At 27.6% G+C, this 27513-nt stretch overlaps 1 protein-coding gene across 2 annotated transcripts; it reads left to right on the forward strand.

The window, feature by feature from the left end:
- The first annotated feature begins 757 nt into the window (after nucleotides 1-757).
- On the forward strand, nucleotides 758-18197 carry LOC126903933 (protein vestigial-like). Of its 2 annotated transcripts, XM_050682511.1 has the most exons (6): nucleotides 759-1236; nucleotides 6150-6384; nucleotides 9377-9589; nucleotides 12941-13133; nucleotides 13227-13453; nucleotides 17349-18197. In XM_050682511.1, exons 1-6 carry the CDS (start codon nucleotides 1108-1110, stop codon nucleotides 17396-17398), a joined length of 1047 nt encoding a protein of 348 aa, XP_050538468.1. In that variant the 5' UTR covers nucleotides 759-1107; the 3' UTR covers nucleotides 17399-18197. The 2 variants fall into 2 exon arrangements, with proteins under 2 accessions (XP_050538469.1, XP_050538468.1); XM_050682512.1 differs by lacking the exon at nucleotides 9377-9589 and having other exon boundaries at nucleotides 758-1236.
- Nucleotides 18198-27513: the final 9316 nt, after the last annotated feature.

Here is a 27513-nt window from a genome sequence, read left to right on the forward strand (position 1 = left end):
GAGGATATAATACATGTTTCTTATGTTTAATCCCCTCACGCGTAGGAAATATATTTTTAAATATTAGAAATAATTGGGTAGAATTAATTCGAGAGCGTAAGTAGTTAAAATTTTTTTTTTTTTTTGAAAGTAGATTCTATCTAGGTGTTTGCTGCACACAGTATTAAAATTATTTTCATGCAAGTCTATCTTATTTAAGTTGTACTGTGGGGATAATACACTATTAGTCAGTATTTTATAGTTTTAGTCGGCAATTTTTAGATAAATAGGTTGCCATAAAAGAAAAAAACTTCGTTAAAAGGTCACACAGTTTAAAAATTTATTCAGTTGACTGAAATAATTTTTTACTCTACAATAATTTTGGCTTCAAGATGGCTTCACTTAAATGTCTTAGCCTTTTGCTAATTGCCTACATCTAATTATCTACGATAGTTTAAATATGGTAGTTGTGAGAGAAAAACCTAAATTTATTTTTTGAATTAGTGTCCTTTGGGTGATGTAATTATTGTTTTTAATTTACACTAATTGTACTTCAAGCATTATAATTATATAAAGCTGCTCATAGCAGACGTGTACGCGGTCCCATTAAAGGACGATAAAATGAGTTGATGTGTTGGGTGTTAAGGACGGGGTAATCGAGCGACCTTGCTTCCTGTACCGAGTAGCCGGCCAAAGACACGATCTGATTGGACGAGGTAGGCGTGTCACTGGAACAGGAAAACCAAGCCTTTCAATGGACTGTACATCGCACGAGGTACAACCGGAACAAATCATCACAACAGTTCCGCGCATACACTGAGCCGCACGCAGTCATCTCGCCGGTGTATCTGAGTAAACAGTGTAGTATTCTATTGAATTCATTGGACGTGTGTTAGTTTATTGGTGCGGTGATTTTTTTTAGTTTTCACTAATACTTGCGTGTGTCTAAAACAAAAAGTCTTTATTTACAACTTCAATATCAGAGAAAGAAAGGAACACCCCGTTTCACCTAACAAATCGAGACTATTTTCAATATAATTGTATTAATTACTTTGATTATCGCCCATTTAATTTTTTACGAATTTTTTAATCGTTGTAAATGTGCCGGGCGTGTACCGAGTGCGGACTATGAGCTGCACAGAGGTTATGTATCAGGCGTATTATCCGTATTTATATCAGAGATCCTCAGGTACGGCCGCTCCGCCGTCCAGAGCACCACACCACCACTTTGCCCCTTTCACTCATCAATATGATCGGGTAATACAAATTTTTATTTATTATTTTCAATTTATTTTTGTTAATGATAGACAAAAAATAGGTTTTAAATTTAAATAATCATTGAATTAAACTTATTTGTCGTCATCTCTATGATAAAACGATGTAATTCGACGAGTAATTATGGAAATGTCTCATATTTGTATAAATTAAATAAGTTATTTTAACTTTGTAATATTACAGGAAATATAGCAGATAATTTTTTTTTAACTAAAAATATGTTTCAATATTCTTTTTTAAAATGACAACGTTTTATTGTTTTTCTTGAGTTTAACAATATGATATTGTATTCCATAGTAGTTTTAACTTTCATAAAATAAATAAATAATTTGTTGAATTTTTTATTAAATTAATTTTTGTTTTAGAAGTCGTATTTGAATATTATTTTAAGAACAGCGACAAAAAATTGATATTGGACATATTATGTGATTATATAATTTAGTCAATTATGTAAAATAATTATGGTTTATCTTTAAAATGTATTCAAGAAAATTATTATGCAATAAATATTACAGAAAGTGCTTTAGAACACAATAATCCATTTTATTTAAAAATTTAGCGAAACAGAATAGTCTTTAGAACAATTAATGTTGTTCATGATTCTTGGTTAAAAGGGTACATAATTTAATTTAATAACATTAAATTATTAAGAATAGTTAGGAAGTCAAAAGAGACTAAAGGGGCTATAACTCCTCATTAGAAAATTACTATTAACAGTATATGACTTTGGCGTTAGTAAGAGTATGTAATAAGCAAAAAACAAAAGACCTTTAGTCCTTCGCCATGTAAAAATTTTGGTATTGATTGAGGTCTCTTTTCTTGTATGTAGATAATATTATGTTTTCTACTATATTTTTGTTATATAATAAAAAAAAATTTCTCAGTAAATATAAATTTAAAATATTAATTTAGGTAAATTTTGTTGATTTATGATGCATGACTAAATAACAAACTGTAGAACACTTTTATGACATTCAGCGACGTAGATAGGCAGAGGCCAAGGGAACGGGGGGCTTATTTTATAGTAATATTCATCTCTAAAATGAAATGATGTAGATTTACAGTATGAAATATTGTATTATGAAATCATGATCATTGTTGATATTTAAATAAGCAATCAAAATTTCGTTTTGAACTTAAATTCATTCTAATAGATTTGTTTTTTATGTGATATCCTTAAAAGTATTAAAGTTTAAGAGAAGATAAAATATTTTATAAAAATCTAGATGTTACTAGTTAATTTGTAATAAGAATTATTACAATTTAATTGTTCGATAACTAGACGAGTAACTTTTTTTTGAGAATTTTTAATCTCGCATGCACTCTATAAATTTATTCAGTGGTTAGTGTGTTAGGTATATTATTAGTTAAAACACTCTCATTTGTATTAAATTAAAATTTTTATGTTTATCATAGATTTATAATTTTTGAAGCACGTTTTAGTCTGATACTTTGGGTCAAAAAATTATGAATATATTTAATTGTATTACAATTATTGCTATTAAAAATTGGGTTGTAACATTAAAAATTAGTCCCCTAAGTCATAGGAGTCGTGTCTGATTATAAATTCTTTATAAAAACGATGTGATGTCTAAATTATCAGATTTGAGAGCCAATTTAATGAATTTGTTAATCCTTAAAAAAAATTATTACTATTTAATTGTTGAAGGTTTTTTTTAAGTATTTTCACTAACGTCTAGGTCTATGTTAAAAAAAAATTTCATTGGGAGTAATATTCAATGTTTGCACCCTAAAATCTTTTTTTACTTTTACCGAACATTCTCGAAATTGAGAAATAGTCATTTACACATTTAGAAATAACTGGAACAAAAGCCCTTTTAATACTGCTCCTTAATATCCACACCAATAAAGATTTAATTTCATCAATAATTGCAACTCAAATATTAATAGACCATCAAGCTATGCCACAAAATAAGATATAATAAAAATTGATCACTAATATTGCTTAAAATTAAAACTATATTAATAATATTGTTAATTTAAAACTATTAAATATTAAACTCGAAATAAAAGTCATAAAAAATTACTGAAATACCGCATTTACGTATTTTGGAAACAATGTTACCATTATCAACGCTTAACACATAGTGACACTTTTTACTGATTACTTTTTTAGTAATTTTTGTGGCTTTTTGAGTTTAATATTTTTTAGTTTTAAATTAATAATATTTTAATATAGTTTTAATTTTAAACAAAATAAGAGTTTAAAACTAATTTTTATTACTCATAAAATATACACCAAGTTTTGTAACACAACATTTCCTTTTTTTTTAAATGTAAATTAGTAACATTAGATTATATGATTATGGTCATATTTTATTTTTGTATATTTCTGTGTGTATTTATCAAGATTGTTTAAACTTGCAAGTGACTGTATAAGTTATTCAAACCCGTATTTACGCAAATTTACATAAATAATCAACGGACAATATTGATGTTGACAATTTTATTCTAGGTTTTTATATTTATGTATAAAAGACAGTATTAAACGTTTCTGTATCAAAATACACCATGTGTGTATTATAGTGTTCATTGGGTACTTAGTATTTTAACACATTTAAGTGGAAATGTATATTTACAGTATTTAAGTTTCGTTAAGTACATAGTACCTAATTAACATTTGCAGTTTTATATATAATCGAAAAGTAAATTTATTAAATAAAATTTTTTTTTCGGGAAAAAGAGTTAATTTATCGCTTATCTTTAAAAGGAACAGTTTATTTTACCTGACATCTTTGGTTTTTATTAAATATATTTATTTAGAGTAAAGTACTAATTTTCGAAGTCATAATTGTAGACGTGTCACGAAAAGTACAAAAAACTAAGGTCATTCATTATATTTTTTTGTAGTATTCTAAAAACTTTTAATTATTATTTATTATTTCAGGATAACAAAATTGAATTGAAAGTAGAATTAGAAAAATAATAATTATATTACATTAATTTAATATAATTATCTCCTCAATTGTAATTTATGTTTGTAATGCGTAATGTGTGTTGTGTAACAACCTTATTTTCTGAGACGTGATAGTTTTGGAGCATAATGTACTTTCCAAGAATTGTTTTTAATAATATGAAAAAAAATGTTATTAAAACCTTTATTCGTTTTAGCACTAGCTTTTCTAGCGTATAAAAAATACATTTTTATGGTTTTCGCAAACTTTCATCTGGTTGCGTTATTGAAAAATTAGTAGTTACAAATATTTTTCATTAATTCGGCACAATAGCGGTAATACATATAAATACATTAACGGCTAGTAAATTATTAATTTATGTGCTAATAAAAATTTGAAGAAAAAAGATAAATACTTAAAAAAAGTATTTACTTTTTTTAAATAAAGAAAGAAATTCACCAATAAATGAATATTTCCTTTTATTTTTAGATAGGTTTATTCTTCTGGCACAATATTTTATGTTATAAGGTTAAAATTTAATATATTTTTTCTATTCGTACCGAAATAAATTTTCGTTCAAACACAATGTTTATGGAACGTTGTATTCGCATATTGTCTCCGTTTTTTTATTCGTACGTAGTGTTAGCTGTTTAGTTAAAATATAATAATAATTTTTTACTTATAGTCGCACTAATATTTTTTTATAATATTTACAAGAAAAATTCCGATCTGAATATTGGGTAGATAATACAACCGGTAAGGAATACTCTCATGCATGTGAAATACATAATGCGTTCAACGGAGAAACATTTGAAATATTTAACGTCCCATGTCTAATGAACAAATTGGAATTTCTGGGATGAGTAGAATTCCATATTGTTGGGCTACTGTGTGTGCCGCACGGTTCCCATGATGAAAAAATATATATACACATTACAAAACAAATAAAAGTAATTGCATCGTTATTTTACTTGTAATAATGTTCCTTTCTTATTTTTCTAAAAAATGTTATTATTTATATAGCATTTTAATATATTTTGTAATATTCGCAAATATTATTTTAAATTCTAAATAACGATGCGTTCTAAGCTTAAACTTTCTGATAATGAACGTTCTCAGTTATGTATTAAATACCAAACGATATTTAACGTGTGGAAGTAAAAAGTGAAATATACCGTAGTTCGGTACACCGGCGGTCAGTATGTATCCATGTTGATTTATGGTCATCAGGGAAGCCGGTGTGTGCTGGGACATGAGGAATGCTCTTTTAAGTCAGATCCGACTCCACATTCCTGCAGTATCTGGTCCATCTTACAATTTATTCTTGTTTAGGTTTTTTTTATGTTTTTTTAACTATTATTATGTGTGTGTATATAATGTTTACAATGGTCTGTTATGGATGATGATGATGATAAGACAATTGATATTTTTCGGAAGAAAAAACTTTGGGCTACTACTTTTTCACATGTTCCCTCAACTCTTTCGTCTACGTTCAACCGGTTACACGACATCTGCTGTCTTCTGTTCGTCGATCGGCTTAATACTAATTAAATGTCATTAATCTATAGAATAACTGCAGTCTTCAATATCTGTTACAAATTACCTTCGTACCAATTGAGATAAATCTAAAATTAGTATATGATTATATGAATATCAGCTATAAATGTAATTAACAAATTATTTATCGCTATTCATTTTGTACATCACTAAAAAAAAAAAAAAATTAATTATTTACATTTTATGATAAAAGTTAATTAGATTGTTAGTTCTGCAGAATATTAAAGTAAATATCGTTATCAGTGGAGCTCAGTTTCCTTTTTTTTTTTTTATTAAATTTGGACCAATCTTTTAATTTTAATTTCAATATAATATATCATTTTGTTTTAAAATGCATTACAATTTCATAAATTTATTATAAATAATGCTTTTCCAAAAAAAATTTTTTTTTATTATTTTATCTATTGGTATTTATTTATTTAGCTAAGAACTTTGGAAACGCATCAACAACCATCTACATCTTCTCCACTTGGAGGTAATGATTCGCCAGCTAATCGATGGACAAATTTAGCAGAGCATGCAGATTCACACCACAGCAGCGTCGGATCTGGAGCGTCTAGTGTGGGACCAGTTGGCGGAATCTCTAGTCCAGCGTTATCACCTGCAACTGCCAACAACTCTTCTGTAGTGCACAAAGAGGAAGAAACGTCCCGAGATGGTAATTAAAATTATTATCGCTTGAATATATAAATAATAATAATATAAACGTAATAGTTGTTTAAGATTTACCGCACGTTGTTCATACTCACATGGGCGTACTTTTGTCGCGTTATCATCAATGAATAACTGAATTTTATAAAAATATTTTTCAAAGACCATCAGAGTAGCATTGAAAATTGCATAACACTACAGATATAACTTTTAGTATCACATTTTTATGTAAATGTGTATCGATCATAGCCCTAACGACTTGAATTGTAAAATAATCAAAATAGTTCTCTTAACTCAATATTGGGTACATTATTAATTCTAACAAACTTCTCTAAGTAGAGACGATAAATTGATTTTTTTATAAGTAATAAACCCGGAATATATGCGTTTATACATTTTGTTGAAGCTTCTTTGAACAGTCTCGAGTTTGTGCAACTTTGTTGTTGGCGGGGTTGTTAAAAAAACCGTTTAAAACATGAGTAAATAATTTAAAACGTTTAAAATGTTCTATAAGACCAATGTAAATTTTGACATTCATGGTGTTTTATAATACAGTGCTTAAAATATAATAACCCTAGTCGCCAGTTTATATTGTAGTGTAGAAATATTTTTAATTTTAAGAAGGGATATCTCCCTAATCCTCCTTAAAACTCTAACCATGGTAACAACACATTGCTAAGTTTTCAAACCAATAAAAAATTTTATTGGCTGATGTTTTCGGAATAAATTAACAATATTTAAAAATGCATTTATTTTGTTGGAGCCCTACTTATTTGTTCCATTTAAATATATATGAAATTATTAATAATGCTTGAAATTTATAATTCCGGAATCCCATTTTAACTGAGACGCCTATATTACAGACACCATCTGAGTTCTATATTTTGTACTAGCTTTAATGAAAAATCTAAAAAACCAGGAAACCTGTGGGCCACGACACTTACTGGATTACTCTTATTACAGGCTTGATCGTCAATCAAGTGTTCTTTTTTTTACTGTATACAAAGATTACAAAGATGAAGGGAAGAGACTATTGGAGCATAGGAGTCAAGCACCACTTCCCTCATAAATTTAGAATTCAGTATGTCCCGGATATTTGTTGAAAATTATGATTAGTATGATAGTATTTATAAACTACTGAACTATATTATATTGACTTTTTCTTCAGCTATTGGAGTTTCATAATTCTATATAAAATTGTAATAAGATTTAAAAAATTATACCGAAAAAGTATTTATTGCAAAATTTATATTCCAATAAAACATTCGTTTAACAAAATATCAATTAAATGAATATATCATTTAACATTTTAGCTTCGATACGTAGTGGAAAAGGTATTGATTGTAATTTATACAATTATAATCGTAATGGAATACATTATTCAAATTGAAATAGTATAATAGCTTTATGTAATATAAGATTAAAAGAAAAATATCATTTTGACTATTATTCTACTGTTGATAATTAGATATTAAAGTAAAAAAATGCAACATTTTTTTATTTACTAATGAAACAATTTACAAAAATCTATAGCCACAATTATAACTTTTTTTAATTTTACAATATTAAATGAAAATTGTATGTATAATACTAAAGAGAATAATTTTTTTCTAATATGCATTTGATAAAAATCAAACCAAAACTAATAATTAACAGTCTTGTACAAATTTGAATGTAGTAGCCTATCTTACACACATTTTTTTAATTAAAATTTTGATATTGTAATATATTGTCTGTGTTCTTTAAGTCTAAACCACTTTAAAATTTTTAAAGGGTTTTTTCTTCTGTGATAAGTCAAAATTTGTAAAAAATGTTTCTTGTCTTTCTTTATTAATAGTTGCACCGAAGCGTTTAATGCTAGTGATGTTAACCGCTTTCAAAATTCTATCTATACTGGTACTACTATGTTAGTCTCCACTTAATTTTTTTCTGTAAAAGTTAATAATTACAGAGTAAATTCTAAAAGTTTTCAATTTTTTTAATTTTACTCTTCATTTATTATCGAAGCTATTAATCTGGAGACCCGTATGCCAATAGTGTCCTCTCTAACGTCAGAAGTACATAAATCATGAGCCTTTGCACACACATTTGTTTTTACAGAATTGCTTATATCAATATGTTTTTAATTTATAATATTTATTTTGCATAACACAATTATTTTTATAATTTGAATATTTTAAATTGAAGCGGGACTATAAATGTTCTAGAAATGAACTAATAAATGAATAACAGAAATTGATCACTCGTGGCTAATTAATCAAATAAAATTAAAGCTATTATTAATTTAAAAACTAAAAAATATTAAACTCAAAAGCCACAAAAAATTACTGAAAAGTCGCGGATACATATTTAGATACAATGTTACCATTATCAACGCTATACAGCGTTTAGTTTTTAAATTAATAATTTAATACAGTTTTAATTTTATTTAATAAATGAACTCGATCGATTTACTAAATTATATGTTAATTCTCTTCATCGAGTGTTATTGTATTCCAACAGATTTGCACCAACGTTTACGCTCAATACACATTGTGTATTATTCGTGTACTTTAAGAAGTTTAAAGTGATTACAAAAGACAATGCGTATTCGCCCCAACGGTTTTTCAATTAACACACTATGGCAACGCAAATTGCTAAGGCGGTATCCGCTTTATATTCGCAATATTGAGATTAATCTGCTTTTTGTTGTAAGAACACGACCATCTTAATAAACAACGTTATAATAAACAACCGGTGAATACGCGGTTCATCACATAAATCGCCCTTGTTTCGAGTGTGATATATTTATAATTCAGACCACGGTTCTTTTAACGAGGTGTTAATGTATTCACAATGAGGGAGGAACAGTTTTTTAAACGGTGATTTTTTTCACCGTCAACAAAATTAAGACGAAACCCGAAAATAAGATTTAATGAACTTTTGATGGATTTGAAAAGTTTTTTTTCGCTTAAGTTGTTTGGCTGACTTGTGGTTTTTTTTTTTTGTTGATGTCATAGGCGTACGCATCGAAATGGACGATGAAGAAGATAACGTGGACGACTCGAGATCGCGAGATAGGCGCACCGCAGCACACGCGCAGTACGTGTCCGTCAACTGCGTGGTATTTACCCATTACACAGGAGACGTGGCTTCCGTAGTGGACGAACACTTTTCCAGGGCGTTAAACAGCGATCAAAAGCTGAACAGCGCACACCAAACTTCGACCAAAGGTTTGTAATGTTCATTTAATGCACATCAAATGCCACAGAAATTCGGTTTTCTGATATGTGTTTTATTCTTGCCAACGTTTGTTTATTATTGATAAGTTTGTCAATGTGAACCGTGTGAAAAACGAGTGTCACTTAAAAGGTTTTTAATTAATCAGAAAACGCTTTGGTTTCGTATTGTCAAACACCTCTAGTCGCGGAATGCCGTGTCTTCCTTTCTCACCAAAACTGGTTCTTATTAACGCGTTACAATCGTCATATATACTTACACGTGCAAGTGCGGCGAATAACACAATCCAAATTGCAATGTTTACGCGATTAATGTTTCGATGTTCATTGTTGTTGATGTCGATTTTTAATACATTCAATGGATCCGAGTTGATCGCTCGTCGACCGTGAACGTTTTTACAATACTGTATTGTATTGTAACATAACACGATTATTTCGAACATTACTCAAGTACACGGATCTACAACGATTAATAATATTTTTTAGTGGCAACTATTATTAACTTATCTTGAGAAAATAATCGTGTTGGCTGATTTTGTGCAAATCTACTTTTTATGCTTGTTGTAAAATTAAGCTGTATTGAATAAGGCTCTTTAAGATTGTCCATAAAAAATTATGCTTTTATAGCTTCACTCATAAGAAAAATGTTCTGAATTACTACATATATGTATTGGAAGTTTTCAATGTATACAGCGTAAAGGAAAGTTTGGATAAGTAGTTATTAAAAATGTATATTTGTGTGTACAATGACGTGTGTGCGTTAAAAATATTATACTGACGTATGAGAATTTTAGGATCATTTCTTACAGTGTTTGTATACGAAGCTAAAGTCATAATTTTAAGCTTCAATATATTAAAGGTTAAAATTAAGCGATGAATTCGAAACAGTCAACTTAATCGAGAGGTTACTTTTAAATAAATTAAGTTTAGTAATAAATTAAATTATTTCATATAGTGTTACATTTTAAATAGATTTCATCTATTAAATTATTCAACTACAAACACACTGAGATAAAAGTGTTTGTATATAGTTAATTTCTGCTTTACAAATCAGATTATTAATATGAATAATTATTACCTATATGCTGAAGCCTGTATATTTTTTCTAAGCCAGTTCCCTTAATGTTGCCATTTCATATTTACAATGTAATTAAACTTTAAAACAAAAACCATTACTTTCAAAGTTGATTTTCTAGGTCACTAGTAAAAGTTTTTATTGATATTTAACAAGTACATTCCCGGATGAACTAGCTATTAATGACCATACATTGAATGTAATGTTTACATTTAACGTCCAGTAACTTTAATTACTAGTTTTGTCATTTGAATTAGTAATTAATGTTATACGATTAATTAATAAAAAAATAAATTAAAAGAAAATAATTTAATAAATGCTTACGAATTTCTACCAGTGAATTAAAATGTACACACTGTAAAAAAAATTAACCCTTTTTTAGGTATTGTAAGACGAATAATATTTGTAATAATTTTTGTTACATAAAATCAAAAATCAAAATAACGATTCATATATCAGTGGCGAATTCAGGGCAGTATAATACTACCCCTCCTCCAAATGGGTTTGAGAATAATATAGTTTTATCGTATTAATTTTATGTATTGCGGATTTTTTTTAGGTATTATATTCCAAAATTTGTAACTTTTAAAAAAATAACGTTTGTAATCAAATTTAGTTAAATGATCCCTACAAAAGATTTATTAGGGCCCTTAAATCTTGTGGGATTTTTTGACGCTCTAGAATACTGAATACTTTTTTCCGAATTGGAAAGGAGTTTTTTATGTTTTCATCGTTGAAGTCGTATCTGTATACATACGCCAGTGTACCTTAAAATAAAATTTGCTTAAAGACTTTTACACTTATGGAATAATTCAATATTGAAATTGTATCGGCGGTGAGCAAACGGTGTCGCGCGGTCATTTTGGAAAAAGATTTATAGAAGTCGGGTGTTCGGTTGTAATACGAATAATGTGTTGTATTCGGGCTTTCCCACGGGTCCACTGTTTCAGTTATTTATTTTACTCTTCGGCTCGGAAGAGCTATTGTTGTCTTTTACAGGTGTAGAAGAAGCTCGTGTATTTATACTAGTGTGTGTAGTTTGTCTGTGTATGCGTATGTGTGTGCAGTGTTGTCGAGTAGATTTGTAAATTATATTGGACTTGACCAAACCAGTTTTGTATACACACACTTGTTTTATTCGCTTCTTAATTCCTTATTGTTTTTTATATTTTATTGAATGTTTTTTTTTACACACGTTTCAATACGTTATTATATTCGTTTGCACTTCTCCGAATGTCTTTTGTGACCAAACGCCGACTCCGATCGGTATCTTTTCTCTTTTTATCCGCGCGGTGCGCAAAATAGGTAAGATCCAATACTCTAAATTCGATTTTAAAATAATTCTTATGAGTATACGCGGAGACAAAAACGATAGGATCCTAACTGAAGTTGAGGGTTTGTTTTTGGTTTATGAAAATCTCTAAAAGTTCTCGTCCCCATGAGATTTAAATATTTTTTTATTAATTGGTATAATTAGAAAAATATATAAGGGAATTTATTCCGTATAAATATTTTCGTCTACTTGAATATACAGTAATTAATTGAGAGACCTATTATAACGATATAACAACTCAACTTGTTTTGAAAATTTACTTCTTAATAGAATATTCTACAGGACAAATTACTTTACACAGTAGTACAACAAAGATATTCGTTCAATAATTTGTTGAGTTATTGCAAAAAAAAAATTGAAGTTTCTTTTGCTGTGTTTAAAAGTAAAACAAATTAGATTTTTATATTATCTGGAAATTATTCAAAAGTGCAGTTGTCGTTGTTAAAAATTGTGTATTGGCAGGGGATCAATCAATCAATTTTTGTATGATTACTTAACTTAGAAAAATTGGCCGACCCCAAGTAGTTGGGATCAAGGCGAGGAAAACGAAGAAAAGAAGACTTGACTTATAAAAATATTTTTATTAATTTTTTAGTTTTCAATTTATATTTTAAATATATTTTTAATTTCAAATAATGTTGGCCACAAGTGATCAATTATTATCATACCTCAAATTTGCCTTCTGATTCAAATATTATTCTAAGAAGGGGATATAATACCCTAATTATTTTAGATTTGTTTATTCAGTGTCGGATCTTGATACATTAAAAGTTATAACCACTTCATATCGTCCTCTTGCATCACCGTTGCATATATACATTTATTGTAAAATTATCTAATCACCGAATGATTCTATTTCAAATAAAATAGAATAATACAAAATGAGGTTTTCAAATACATCAATTTAATATACTCCATAAATATTTTATTTTGATAGATTCTTCACCGATGTCATCTAGAAATTTCCCGGCGTCGTTTTGGAACAGCAACTATCATTCACATCACTCAACTAGTCAGGTTTACCATCCCGAAACGGTATATCATCATCACAGCACTGCTGGAACTCCAGCAGATCCTTGGCAGACCCATTACCAACAGTATACCGCAGCGGCTGCCCATCACCATCATAGGTAAATGTTACATTTATGCAAAAATAATATTCGATTTAACTTCTCTAATTAGTGTGGGCTTTGAAATAATTTAACATCTTATTTAATTTACAGAGCTGTTCATGAATATCACCACCACCATAATATGGCTGCTCAGTATAGCAGTCTTTTATTACCACCACCGACTTCTAGGTTAGCACCACCACCGCCACCTCCTTCTTCTAGTCACCCACATCCACATCAATATCATAGTAAACCTGGTATGGAGCCATGGCCAAATAGTGCTCATCATCCAGTTTTAGACACTGGAGCTTCTTATTCATCATACCCTACTGTTCCAGGTATGGTATAATTTAAAATAAAATCGATCACTCGTGGCTAATTAATTAAATAAAATTGAAACTGTATTAAAAATATTAAAATCAAAAAGCCACATACTGGGTTTAGCATTGATAATGGTAACATCATTTCCGAATTATGGATCCGCGATTTTTCAGTAATTTTTTGTGGCTTTTTGAGTTTAATATTTTTATTTTTTAAATTAATAATATTTTTAATATAGTTTTAATTTTATTTAATTGAATATACTAGTTTAAGTATTAAATTGTCGAAACACTTAAGTTATAATACCAGTGTTACAAATGGCAGATTTAAATTAAAAAATTTCAAAAGGGGAAATTTTCTACTTCTGTCATTGGGAGGCCTAATTTTTTAGGAAAAGACCTTTTTTTAATCATCCACTACAAAAGCTAATTATGAATAACTAATTTTTAATTTAATTTAACGAGTTTCTATTATCCCTTTATCTTGAATTGGTAAATTGGTCTCCCGTTGCTATTATGGATTAAATAAGTGGTTGGTGTAGTTAAACATCGAATTAATGTTAGTTGCGCATGTTTACATAACTGTAAAGGCATAAATATAAAAAATTATTAAGTAAAAATACATAAATATGTTAGAGAAATGTTTTCATTCGAAATCACGCTAAACAATGATATTTAGATTGCAATAAAGGAAAAGTTCAGAAATGTCTAAATATTAAGGTAACTTCAGAATAACTAGGCAATAGTTGTATTGCAACTACAAGGCCACGATTATAAATAAATATAAAACCGACACAATGGACGATAATTTAGCAATTGCCTTTTATTTTCTGTTCTTTTTAAAACGAATGAAACCTATGCGAAAAGAATAATGATAAAGCAAAAAAAAAACAAGTCGGCTCATGGACTTCGGGTCACGTGACTACAACTGCATTGCTGACAAACGATTTGAAACTGTCGAGCACGTCATCACATCGTCCATATAAAGTTAATTGAACTAAAGACCTACATCGAGACTGCCATCTCTAGACGTATAAAAGATTTATTTTGATAAATGCACTCAGAGTATGAAAATTTTGGACTAAACATCACTATAATTTTCAAATTAAATGTTTTCATGTTAAATTTTAATTTAAGAATAACATGATGATTTAATTGAGTTTGTAATGAATTTACTAATACAATAGCTTCATGTTTTTGAGAAGTACTTTAATTAATGTAATTGAAATTCGAATTTCTTTTAAAGTATTATTATTTTTATGTTATCTTCATTGGCTTCATATTTTGAGTAAATGAATTTATGAAAAAAATATGCAAGTGTACAGTTCTACGATTTAGATGCGTTTAAATTGAAATTTTATGCATAAAACTGCAAATAGTTTACTTACACTTAATTTTATTTACTTTTTGTTTCTATAGTAACCTTAGTCAGTTTAATATGTTAACTAAGTTTTCTGGCTCCTTTAATTAATTAACAACTTTGCTGTCTACGATGCCTACGTTGAAGATTGGGCGTACGGAAAGTGACAACATTTGAGATGATAAACACAATGAAAGTAATTTCCCTACGTAACTTTTTAATTGACTCATAACCCTTTATATAGATTACTTCAAAAAACAAAAATAATTAAATGTATATTTAGAAATGCATTGCTTAACAATTACTACTTGCATTTTATCATTTTTATAGAATCATAAATAAATGAATATGTACATATATTTTTTCGTATTAATTTTATTTATAATTAAAACGCACATCGTGAATTGTATACGATAAGGGTACTTTTAAGAGATTTTCTATTCGATATTACCTCTACGCATAGTTTTTAACGAATTCGAATTATCGAAATAGATTTTTTAAAGCTGCATAAATATACAAACATGTCCATAAAATTTTAAACAATAATGATTTTGAATTAATTACTTTTATGACCAGTTATTGTTGTATTAAATATTGTTATTGGGGAATAATTAATTTTGTGTTAATAATCAACGTTTTAAATTAAAATCTTAATCGAGGCTATTATAGTGATGAGTGTGGCATAAACAACGCCTCTATTTTGTATATTTGAGCAAATGTAACATTATCTGTAATTTGTTATAAATCACTATAATATGATTTACAATGATATTATAATTTAGGAGTACGTTTGTACGCTTTTTAGAAAACGAAGCATATATCGATTGAAGTTGTAGGTACTTGCTACGCGTTTTAAACGGGCGGCGTCATTGGTTCGGGATGACCACACCCTATACAGTTGTGCCACGTTACCAGGGCAACTGTGGTCATAAATGATAAAATGTGCACATAAAACCAGCTAATAAGTTTGCGTATGCTTTTTATTAACGCCTAAAATGTGTAATTAATTGCGCTCGTAAATATAATGTTTAATACACTAGTTTACTGATTAATAATAAAATATTGCATGCATTTGTCATTCAACAAAATGTTTCGAGTTTCAAAGATACTTTTTTTTTAGATTTTAACGAGTAAAACAGAGAGAATATTATTATTAAATTTTTAATGTTTTAATTTAATTTTGGTTTCTATTTCTTTCAGAAAAAAATGTTTTATTTATAATGATTTTAAAGAGAAATTTCGATTTTTTATTTCAGATGGTAATTCACATAACTTTAACTGAAAAAAAAAATGTTTACCCTCGTATATATACAGCTATTTAAAGACAAGAAAAAGTTATTTCTATTAACTAGATAATATCGTTTAAATCTTAACATATAATCAATCCTTGTCGAGTAACTTCTCAAATTTTGTATTTTCAGACGCTTTTAAAAATCATCATTTTTAATCTATCATTGATAGTCGATTAAAATTGTTGTCAAAATTATGAAGCTCAATATAATTTTAAAATGGATTTCAAAAAAAAAAAATATCGAATTTCCTATTTGACTCATACAGTTTGCATTGGATTGATTTAACTTATAGAATAATTTTCAAATGAGCAAAAGTGGAGGAAATGGGGTCATCGTCGTTTATTTGCTATATGAAAAGCTGCGTCGAGGATAATGATTACTCCATTACGCGGGAAGAAACCGGAAAAGAAAAAACGCAGTCGTTTTTTACGTTCGCTCTCACTTTATTGTTTTGCGCGCTTCAAGTCACTCGACTGTTTTACTTAAAGTGCACTTCTTACAGTGGTAGGCGGTCCTTGGCGACAGGCTCGTGTAGAGGAACACAGTGGTGTGTGAAATGAACGGCTTTGAATTCCTCTCATAACTCAACCTTCCTTTCGTTTTAATAAAACCCTAGGATCCCCCTTTTCATCAACCCCTCGTTGTATATACACAACCGTGTTTTCCGGCATATAGATGCGCAGCTACCACATCTCGTTCGTTATCTCATCGTCTTCCTTTCTTGTGTCAAAGCTGCTTCCCTGTCACTGGCACAGTTACTCTTGTAAAGCAGTGTGTGTATAATGTACATATATATTTCTTGCTCAACTTCAACACTATAAGAAACGAAATGAATAATAATAAAACTATACAGAGAAAAGCTGTACTTGGCCTAACTTAATATACGTGTGACGTGTTAAATATATTCATCTTCATTAAAAAGTTACTTGCTAACCGTAACCGCACAGTATACAATCAAATAACATGACATCACTTATTTTTATATTAAAATGTTTTCATTTTCACAATTAAAATGCATAGATAGAGTTTAATGACAAATATATTTTAATTTGTTCACTTATATTTGTTGGTAGTTTATTGAAACTTTTAATTATAAACGAATTTATAGAAAAATCTTACGTTTCCTAATTTATACAAGTCACTAAATGAACAATGTTTTGTTTATAATTATCACTATTGGTTATAGTTAATATTAATTGAAGTAAATTTTTAAAAAATATGCAGTAAAAAACTTACAAGAGTTTCAACATATTTTTTTCAGGTTTAGAAGCACAAGTACAAGAAACATCTAAAGATCTATATTGGTTTTAAGAAGGAAGCAAGTGTTTATAAGTTATTCCATTTTTAACATGTACTGTACATAATAAACTAGTTTTATTTATTTGTGTATATTTACATACGTTTGTATTGTATATATATATATATCTTTTTACAACACTGATAACACATTATTTGCTTTTAGAAATTAAGTACCCAGCCTACTCATTTTACAGTACGCTTAAGGTAAATAAATTCTTTTTCGTAGCCATTTTGTTAAATATGAGCAAATTTTCTCTTTGTTGTTATATTAGTATATAATTTAAACTACACATGAAACGAAATCGATTAGAGTTATTTTGTTTTATTTCTAAACTAATTTTACTATGTATTAAGATTTTATTGTGTTGCTTAAATGAATGCTGTTCGTGTATAGTACTTGTAGACGTGATTAATTACAATAACGAAATAAATCTATCCATACCTTTCTTGGTGTCTAATTTAATGTTTTATAGAAATTTCATCAAATGTGTAAATATAGGTATTGTTGTTTTGTTTAGTTATAGTCTTAATACGATTAGTATCGAGTGTTGATGTGCAATGTTAGAAACTATATTGAGTAGGTCCATAATATGTATTTAATATAATTCAACGTTTTAATCATACCTACCAAAGTTTTTATAATTTAGATAATAAATATATTACCTAAAATGATATGATCAGAACATACATGCTCTGATACACTAAAATAATTTATCAATGTACCAATATATTTAAGTCTTAAATTATGATAGCTTTTTTTTTATTATACATGTTAGACTGCTATAGATTAATAAAAATTAAAAATTGGTAATTTACAGTGTATTTTTATCTTCCTAGTTGTAATCACTCATTGATAAATTAATTATTTTTATAATAATTCATATTAATCGTTATAAGAATAATCAAACGCGTATGTATCATACATACTGTTAATATAACGCAACGAAAAATTGTAAACTGATTATTTTGATAAAGTACATACAGCCAATATAACACGAATGATTAGATATTAAAAATACCTTTTACCACAAGAAAAACACGAACAATTCACTTAAAAAATTAATTTTCTTAAATTATCAAATTTGTTTTCCAGGAAATAATAAACTACCTACTCAGATTATAAATACGTTAATATATAAATAATTTATTTATCAAAAGTTCAAATCTTATATATTTATATAAACTCCTGTATTGGTTGTAATATAATATTACAATCATTATTTATTCTAGTCTTTGACTGCAGTCTATACTTAAAATACAAATTCTTTTTTATTATTATAACTTTTTTTTTTATAAAGTTGACATTCGGAGTCGTATAAAGAAAAAATGCGACTCTTAGCAGTTGTTTTAAAGTAATTCTAATCTGCGCGCAAAACATTAAGCTGACAATTACAAAATAAATTATTAGCGAAAATTAATACTCAAACATATAAAATGTGGGGCGCTCAAGGCAATGTCAACTTTAATTTGTGTTGAATACAAGTCTTTAATTACACATAATATATTTGGTAAATTAAATCATTACAACAATTGAATGATTAATTCTTATTCGAAACTCTAAAATATGAAGTTCATTCAAAGGTTTAAAATAATAATTTTAATTATTTTTAGATAATTACCTAAGTGAAAATGTTTTCATTTAGCTTTCTGAAAAGTGGTCTTTTGTTATTATAATTACTTGTCTACTATCAATTGAATTTGTAAAAATATTATTACATTCCACTAAGTTAAACGAGAAAATAATGGTAAAAAAGATTTTTATCTCTGCACGTGTATAGTTTTGAACCGTACAATAATAGAAACACCCCATGTCCTCATTCGTTAAAAAAAAGGTTGTGTTTTTTTATCGGTTCTATAAAATCTTACCCGTAGACGACAAAAAGAATGTATATAATATGTCCAATAACATTCTCTTGTGTTGTAGTGAACTGCAGTGAACATAAATATTCATGTACAAAAATCATCACGACCGCTGAACCTATTATATCTTAATGTTGATATTTAAATTATGACACTATCAAATTTACCGACATTATTTTATTTGTATTCAATAATTTTGGTATTCTGTACTATTTAATTGAGTAGCAAATTGTATTATAAATGCAGCCAGGAATTTGCACGGGGATTCGGTTAGAGTGTAATTATTTTCGAATGATCAGAACAACATCATCATGTGCTTACGAGTCGCAGTATAGAAACGACATGCTTCAAATTCTGTCAATAAGAAATGGTACTCCGAAGAGTAAACGCGCAATATAAAAATAAATCGAATAGTTTGGCATCAGTGCGACATGGTCTCATTGACAAACCCTTGAACCAACAGTACTCTAATAGTTCTAAATCCATCACGCTTCGATTTATTTTTTAGCGAATAAAATATTCGTATTCACTCTTACATCTAATACATATATTCATATTATTTGCTGACAATCATCAGCTTAACAGGTATCCTAAAGCTGCGAACTCAACTCTTATTAGTGGAAGAACTAGGAGGGTTTAGTCTTTTAGTTTCAGAATTATTCTACTAACAACTCAAAAAAATTATAAGTATTGCTGTACAAAATCATATTTTAATAAAAGAAAAATTAAAAAGGTTGGGTATCATCAACGTTAACACATTTCATGTTTTAAATAGTAGAGGTTGAAATTAAAAAAATTTCAAACATAAATTTTATGTTAAATACAATTTTTAGCTATATAGTTTTNGCTGTACAAAATCATATTTTAATAAAAGAAAAATTAAAAAAGTTGGGTATCATCAACGTTAACACATTTCATATGTTTTAAATAGTAGAGGTTGAAATTAAAAAAATTTCAAACATAAATTTTATGTTAAATACAATTTTTAGCTATATAGTTTTAATAGCTTCAATAAAATAAAAGTTTTATAGTATGACGGCTGTTATATTTAAATAAATTACATCAAACGGTGTCAACGATGATTTGTTTATGTAGACTATGTTTGTACACAAAAATAATTATATATAACTTATAATAGGGTGTCTATACTTAAAACGAAATGCAGATGTATGAAAGTAGTCTTCTACATTACAAATGTGATGAGTCAGATACGGTGATTTAAGAGTATTTAGCGATTCAAGTCGTGTAATAAATTTAAGCAGAGAAAACCAAGTCGTTCGAGTTAGTGCCAAAAACAAAAATCAATTCCCTCAATGAGAAAGAGGGAAAGAAATGATTATTTTCGGAACCGCAATCAACATGGTGGTTGTTCGTGTGTCTGTTTTATGCACGTGTGAATTATGTTTTTAGTTGTTCTATTAAGCTTTTGTAAAGTACTTATATAAATAAATCGGGCTGCTGAATCATAGAGGCGATTTTGTATTTGTTTATGTATTTTTATTTTATGCTCTGAGGTCAGAGGGATATAAGTCTCTGTACCTCTAACTACAGTGATCAAGAAGTGGCGGCTTCAGTGACATGAGAGCGCACAGGCGGAATAGCAAAAAAAAACACACGGGAGATGAAAACGAGGATCGGTCACTTCAAAAGATATTCCGCAAATTCTTCCGATAAAAAGTTTTCTTTTATGTTCAGCCGCTGTCCGACCAATTTAAAACTAGTTAATTGAATATATATATATATTTATTATAAACCTCGAGTACTTTTGTATATTACCCGTGAGACGATATTTTGCAAAAAAATAAAATAGTAATACTTACGCTATGCAGTATGCGTATATAAAGTACCGCCGCCTCTTCATTCACACGTTCAAACTTGACCTATACAGATCATAAGTCCTTACACGTATGCTAACATAAGATATTGGAAAACATTACCCCACCTTAGATGGTTATTTTCTAGTAGAATTTTGTGATCAAATTACATAGTTTTATTGAAATTAATCAACAACATTCCAAAGTATTACAATGAGTAATAACTTTATTTAATAGTTTGACTTACACATTATAGTTACATCAAGTGAAATCAAATAAAATTTGCTTAACATTTTATAAATAAACATGTATACCATATTCATTATATAATTATTGTGTTCTACATATTTTATTACAATCAAAGTATTATTAATTATAAATTTCGTATTATTTTAGCTTATCTAAATAAAAAAAACATTTAGTTTAATGAAACATAAATGTAAAACTAAAATAATGAATGCATCAGATTTTAATGTTTTTATTCGTGTGATAAACCCCTTTAACAATATATTATAGTTTATACCTTGTGTAGACAAAACACTGTGGTGATTACATGTTGGCAGAGATTTAAAAAATGAGACAACTACCACTACCTACTTCTCGATTATAATTAATCAGAACTCCGCGGTTAGACGGATAACAACGTTCACATTATAATATCAAACTAGTTTTTGAACGTAAAAAAAATTATTTAAAACATTAAGATTGTAATTTTGACACTGCTACCGTGTACGCAGGTATTCACAAAAGTCTTTGACGACCCGCGTACGTCGTTCGTAACATAGTAATTTTGTTTATAAAAGCAATATCAATTATTTTGTACCACAAAACTACACAAACAATAATAAAATATACAGCACATAATATGACTAATATCTTTATAACAGTTAGCTTAAAATTTATGAATTTAAATTTATTTTATGGAACGACAAAAAAGATGATTGGACAATGAAATTTTATGATAATGATAAAAATCTCATTATGGATTATTTTATTAATCAAACAGTTGTTTTGTTGTGTTATTGTTAATTTATAAATTTGTATGCGTATAATAATTTGTAAATTATACCACTCTAGATAAACTTTATAAATATTCAAGTTTATAAATACGAGCAATAAAAGGTATTTATTTTTTTAAGTGATTTTTATTTATTTAGCTTTGCATGTAAATAAAAGTAATAAATTAATTCCCCTACTGGTTTCTCTAGACAGATTAAATTGTAATCTGTTATATATAATATAATCTACAAAAAATATATACTTACAATATCAACAAATATATCTTACTGTATGAATCTCAGTGATATTTTTGCCTTTGTCATTATTTCGTGCCCATGTGTTTAATGAAATGTTTAAACATATAAATATTCCAATTTTTTTCGGATGCCGATTGGATAAATATGTTAAAATTGTGGGACGTATTTTAAATAATTAATATTTGGGAGTACCATCTTATATTTTAAATTGCAAACTAGAAAAATTTTAATTTGCCCAGTAGGAAAAAAATAATTAGTCTACTATGAATGTTTAATATACAGGTGTTTGGGTTATTAACGACCAGTAGAGTTTTAATGTTCAAGAGTTTTATAATAAGTATTTACTCTGCATTTTAATATACAAAGTGTTCCATTAGTATTTATCCTGCATTTTCAATATACAGGTATTCGATAAGTATTAACCATATAACTTTTTATCTGCAGGATAATTATAAAGCATAAACTTTGTATACAGAATGTTTGAAATGTTAAGCACAAGTCACCACGTGTTTATGTTATCAAATTGGTTTAAAATTTCGCAAACATCATATTCGTTCTGGTTAAGATTAAAAATACCAAACCTTAAAAGAGTTGAAAAATTTGTAAAAAATAGATGATTCCAAAATTCTATTTATCGGTCAACTCTTTCATACTTAGAACTGTAATTGTAATCAATTTTTTTGTTTCGGTGCTTTCGCTTTTCGCGTTTTTCGTGTGGAGCCACGTCCATTGTTTGGCAATACACATTTTTATCACTCATAATGACAATTATGATCTCTCTACATTATATGCCGGACGTAATATTACACTTTATTGGCTTTTACTACCGACAAAATAAAGGTCTGTGTTTAATTGATTTAATTGAAACGACGCTTTCCGAAGAGACTTTGTTGGCGACAACGGATATTAATAAAATAGCGATTGCAGAACCCGTCGCCGAGTGGATGTCACGAATATTTGGGGCTCGATAAATCACTTTGGTGGCTCGTGTACAGCGCTCTAGCACATTATTAATATCACGAGCCGTTTTAGAGCACCTGTTCGCGGATATTAATAAAACAAATAATAAATTAGATCCGGATCAATAGACACGCTTTCTCACCCCTCACTTGCTTATATGACGCGGACAATGAATACGAGCGGGATATTTTAATATATTCGCCAACCCTTCGAGAAGTCCCGACGTGCGGCTTTGTCTGTACATCGTATCATTACGGTGGTCGAATGGGGGGGGGGAGATGCGTCGTTGGTATTTTTGATCTTATATTATTATTATTATTATTATTACTATCATTATTATTACTTCTAATATTGTGTGTTTTATTACTCAACAATAATGTCACTGCTGCTTCCCTTATAACTATGGCAAGGAACCGAAATTATTTCGGATTATGGCAATTTTTCTTATAACTGGTAAATTAGTTTATCTATTTCTTATGTTGAATATTTTGAAAAATATATGTTGAAAAAATGAATACAGCAACAAACAATATTATCAGTCAGTCTTTGAATCTTTAATTCAACTTTATAAGATCACTTTTAGTTTCGGTTAAGATTTTAAAACCGATTTCGTAATACCTTCGGTTTCTACAATTATTAATATTACAAATTTTGTAAAAAATTTCATATAGATCAACTAACTTGCTAGAGAGGGTACAAATTTTTGAAAAACAAAAATCATTTCGGTTCCTAGTTCTGCTTTTTGTTTGTTAAAGTCTATTTTTGCGTACACGGCGATAATAATTATAACAAAAATATTGTAGAACGTTCAAATTAATTTTGAGTTAATTTCATGTTTAAGCGAAAATTGTGGGATTACGTATATATACTCAGTCTGAGTATGAAAAAAACGGTAGCACAGTGGGGTCTCGGCACAGTGTGAGCGTGGCATAGTTGGGACTGGTATAGATTATATCTGACTGATTAAAATCATTATCATAAGAAATGCTTCGATGCAAAACTGTAGATATAGTTTAATTTTAAGAAATTGGTGGATTATTCAAAAAGCAAAATTCTAACTCAAAAATAATTAAGGAAAAATTGCAAAAAAATCATTGCCGCCTGTGCACAGTAGGACCAAACGCTGATTTAGCCTGCCAAAAGTACCATTTTTAAATCAACTAATAAAAATTTTTTTTTTAGCAAATTTTATTTATTATATCCTTATAAGGTCATGTACAAAAATTTAAGGCCAAAAGTTGATATAGTAATGGTTGGGTGCTATTTAAATATCATAACACTGTATTTTTTTGTTTTTTTTCTAGGATTTTTATTATTTCTTCAATCATTTTTTCCTGCTTAATTAAAAACCTTAATTTTTTTTTTTTAATTTAAAATGTTTAAAAAGTCATCGGCTTTCAAATTTACTAAGAAAAAATTTTTATTTCTTTTTTTTTTTAATTTTAATAATTTTTTACACACAAAAAAATGCAAATACTTATTTTACATTGTTTTTTTAAAGAGTTTAACTCAAAATTACGCAATATTACGATTACACCAATACATGCATGTTGTAGAAGAACTCTTAAGCTACAATTACAAAAAAAAAAATTTTGCGTCAGATTGCATTTGAGCCCTGCACATAGAATTTCCCTATAATAAACGTGTATTTTTGTAAAAATTGTAATTTTAATAATTTCATTGGTTTTATCAGTTCGATCAACTTTATCAGCTTAAAAGTTGTAAAAATTAGATGTAATTAAAACTAATGATTCGTTAAAATTAAGTTTAAATAAAGTTTTTAATAATATACATTATTAAAATAAATTAAAATACATTACTCAGAGTTTTAACACAAAAATAGCATATTTTTGAATATGATAACCATGTTCACTATATCTTGAAATTTTATTTTCATAATACAGTATATTATATAAGCTTTAATTTAAAATTAAATAAAATTGTCAAAATTTCCGGAAAATGTTTAAAAATTGAGTTGAAAAAGTTTAACTTGTGTGTAAAAATTGTTATTTTGAATCCCCCCTGTGGTCAGGTCAAATGTCAGATTTTCAAAAAATGTATATCAAATGAAAGAAGTAAACATAAAATATATATGAAAAAAGAAATTGTATCGATCCATACATTTTTCAAATAATTATAGTAATTTAAAGTTGAAAAAATAAAATATGAAATCGTAAATTTTAACACCAAAATTGCAAGTTTTTTTATTTACGGCAACCATTTTTTTTCACATACAAAATAAGTCGTCGGGACAAATTTTTTTTTTTTAATTTATAGTACATAACATTAGTTTTATTTTAGCATATGTTTAAGCTTGGAGTATTTATGAAACATTTACAAAACTTGTTGAAGAATTAAAATTTTTGTACAGAAGTTGCTAATTTGAATATCCCTGTAGGCAGATAAAGGGTCATATTTTCAAAAAATTTATATTAAATGAAAGAAAAATATCTATGGTTTTAATATTATAAAAAATTANATTAAATTAAATTAAATTAAGTTAAATAGGCTATTTAAGCTAACTCAAATTTAAAAATTACTTTTTCGACTTTAAAAAAGTAAAAAAATTTTAATAAGTTTAATTTCATATNCTATGTATTAAAATGCTTGTTATTTAATAAGTGAGTACTTGTCCTAAAGTTTTTCGAAATTATTTGTATGAAAAGGACTAAAAATAGTATTTTGAAAAAAATAAAAAAAATGTTATTTATTTTTTTTTGTTATTAATGATAAATAATAAAAAATATGCTCTAAGTGTTGACTAAAAAAACAATAATTATTTAAAAAAAAGGTAGCACAGTGGGGTCGAGGCACAGTGTAGACAAGGCATAGTTGGGACAAGTATAGATGATATTTGACAGTGATTAAAATCACTATCATAAGAAACGCTTCGATGCAAATCTGTAGATAGTGTTTCATTTAGAGAAATTGGTGGATTATTCCAAAAGCAACATCAACTCTTATATCTTTGATTATATCCTAATTAGTAGTTCTTTGATTTTAAAATATAATATATGAATAAATACTAATTATAATTATTAAATTTAGTATGAAATTGATATTCAATAATTTAATATTGTAATTTAAACGGAGAAATTATAAAAATAATAAAGAAGTTGTATTTTGCTTTATTTTTACGTGTATAAAAATTTAAAGGGCTTGATACAATAATTTTCAATAAAAACTGTTTGTTACTATAAANTTTTGCTTTATTTTTACGTGTATAAAAATTTAAAGTGCTTGATACAATATTTTTCAATAAAATCTGTTTGTTACTTTAAATAAATGCACTGAACTAGGAACTTTCATCAGAAGCAAAAATATACCATTCTAAATCAACTTTTCGCGATGTTTTCAAATCTGCAATTAGACTTTTTCTAGCACTTCTAAGTTTTAATATTATTAAAAATTAGTATTTACGTATAAAAAATTCGCATCGAAGCTAAAAAATTGGCTATTTAAGCTAACTCAAATTTAAAAATTACTTTTTCGACTTTAAAAAAGTAAAAAAAATTTAATAAGTTTAATTTCTTATGTCTTATGAACTTTATTCTATGTCAATTAAATTATATAATATTCATGAAAGTCAATATATTCTCCTAATAAGATATTTTAAAATAAAATAAAATACAAAACCTAGAATTTTAATAGAAAAATAGCATATTTTTGAATACGGTAGCCATTTGCGCATAGAAGATAGGTCGTCGGGACAAATTTTTTTTTTTAATTTATAGTACATAAAATAAGCTTTAATTTGATATATGTTTAAAGGACGCAGTATTTCCGGAACATTTTCAAAAATTAAGTTGAAAAAGTTAATTTTTGTAAAAAAGTTACTATTTTAAATCCCGCCCAATGAGCAGGTTAAGTGTTAGATTTTCAAAAAAATGAAATCAAATAAAAGGGAAATATCTAAGGTTTTAGTATAAAAAAAATTATGTTAATTTGTTCAATTTTGAAAAAGTTATGGAAGTTATAAGAAAAAAAAGTGAGAAAAATGACAAAATTTACTGATTTTTAAATTTGTAATTTTTTTGGATATTTCCCCCATTTGCGGGGAACGAGGGAAAATTTTTAAATTTTTAAGGGTAATGTCTTCAACTANAGGAAAATTTTTCATTTTTTAAGAATAATGTCTTCAACTAGATACGATTTGTGATCTTTTGACGTATTATTGAAAGAAATCGGTCCAGTGAGAGCTGAGAAAAAGTAGCAACAGACATAAAAAAAAAAAAAA

This window comes from Daktulosphaira vitifoliae, unplaced genomic scaffold (genome assembly GCF_025091365.1).
Source record: "Daktulosphaira vitifoliae isolate Bord-2020 unplaced genomic scaffold, ASM2509136v1 Scaffold_4, whole genome shotgun sequence".
Classification (NCBI taxonomy): Eukaryota; Metazoa; Arthropoda; class Insecta; order Hemiptera; family Phylloxeridae; genus Daktulosphaira; species Daktulosphaira vitifoliae.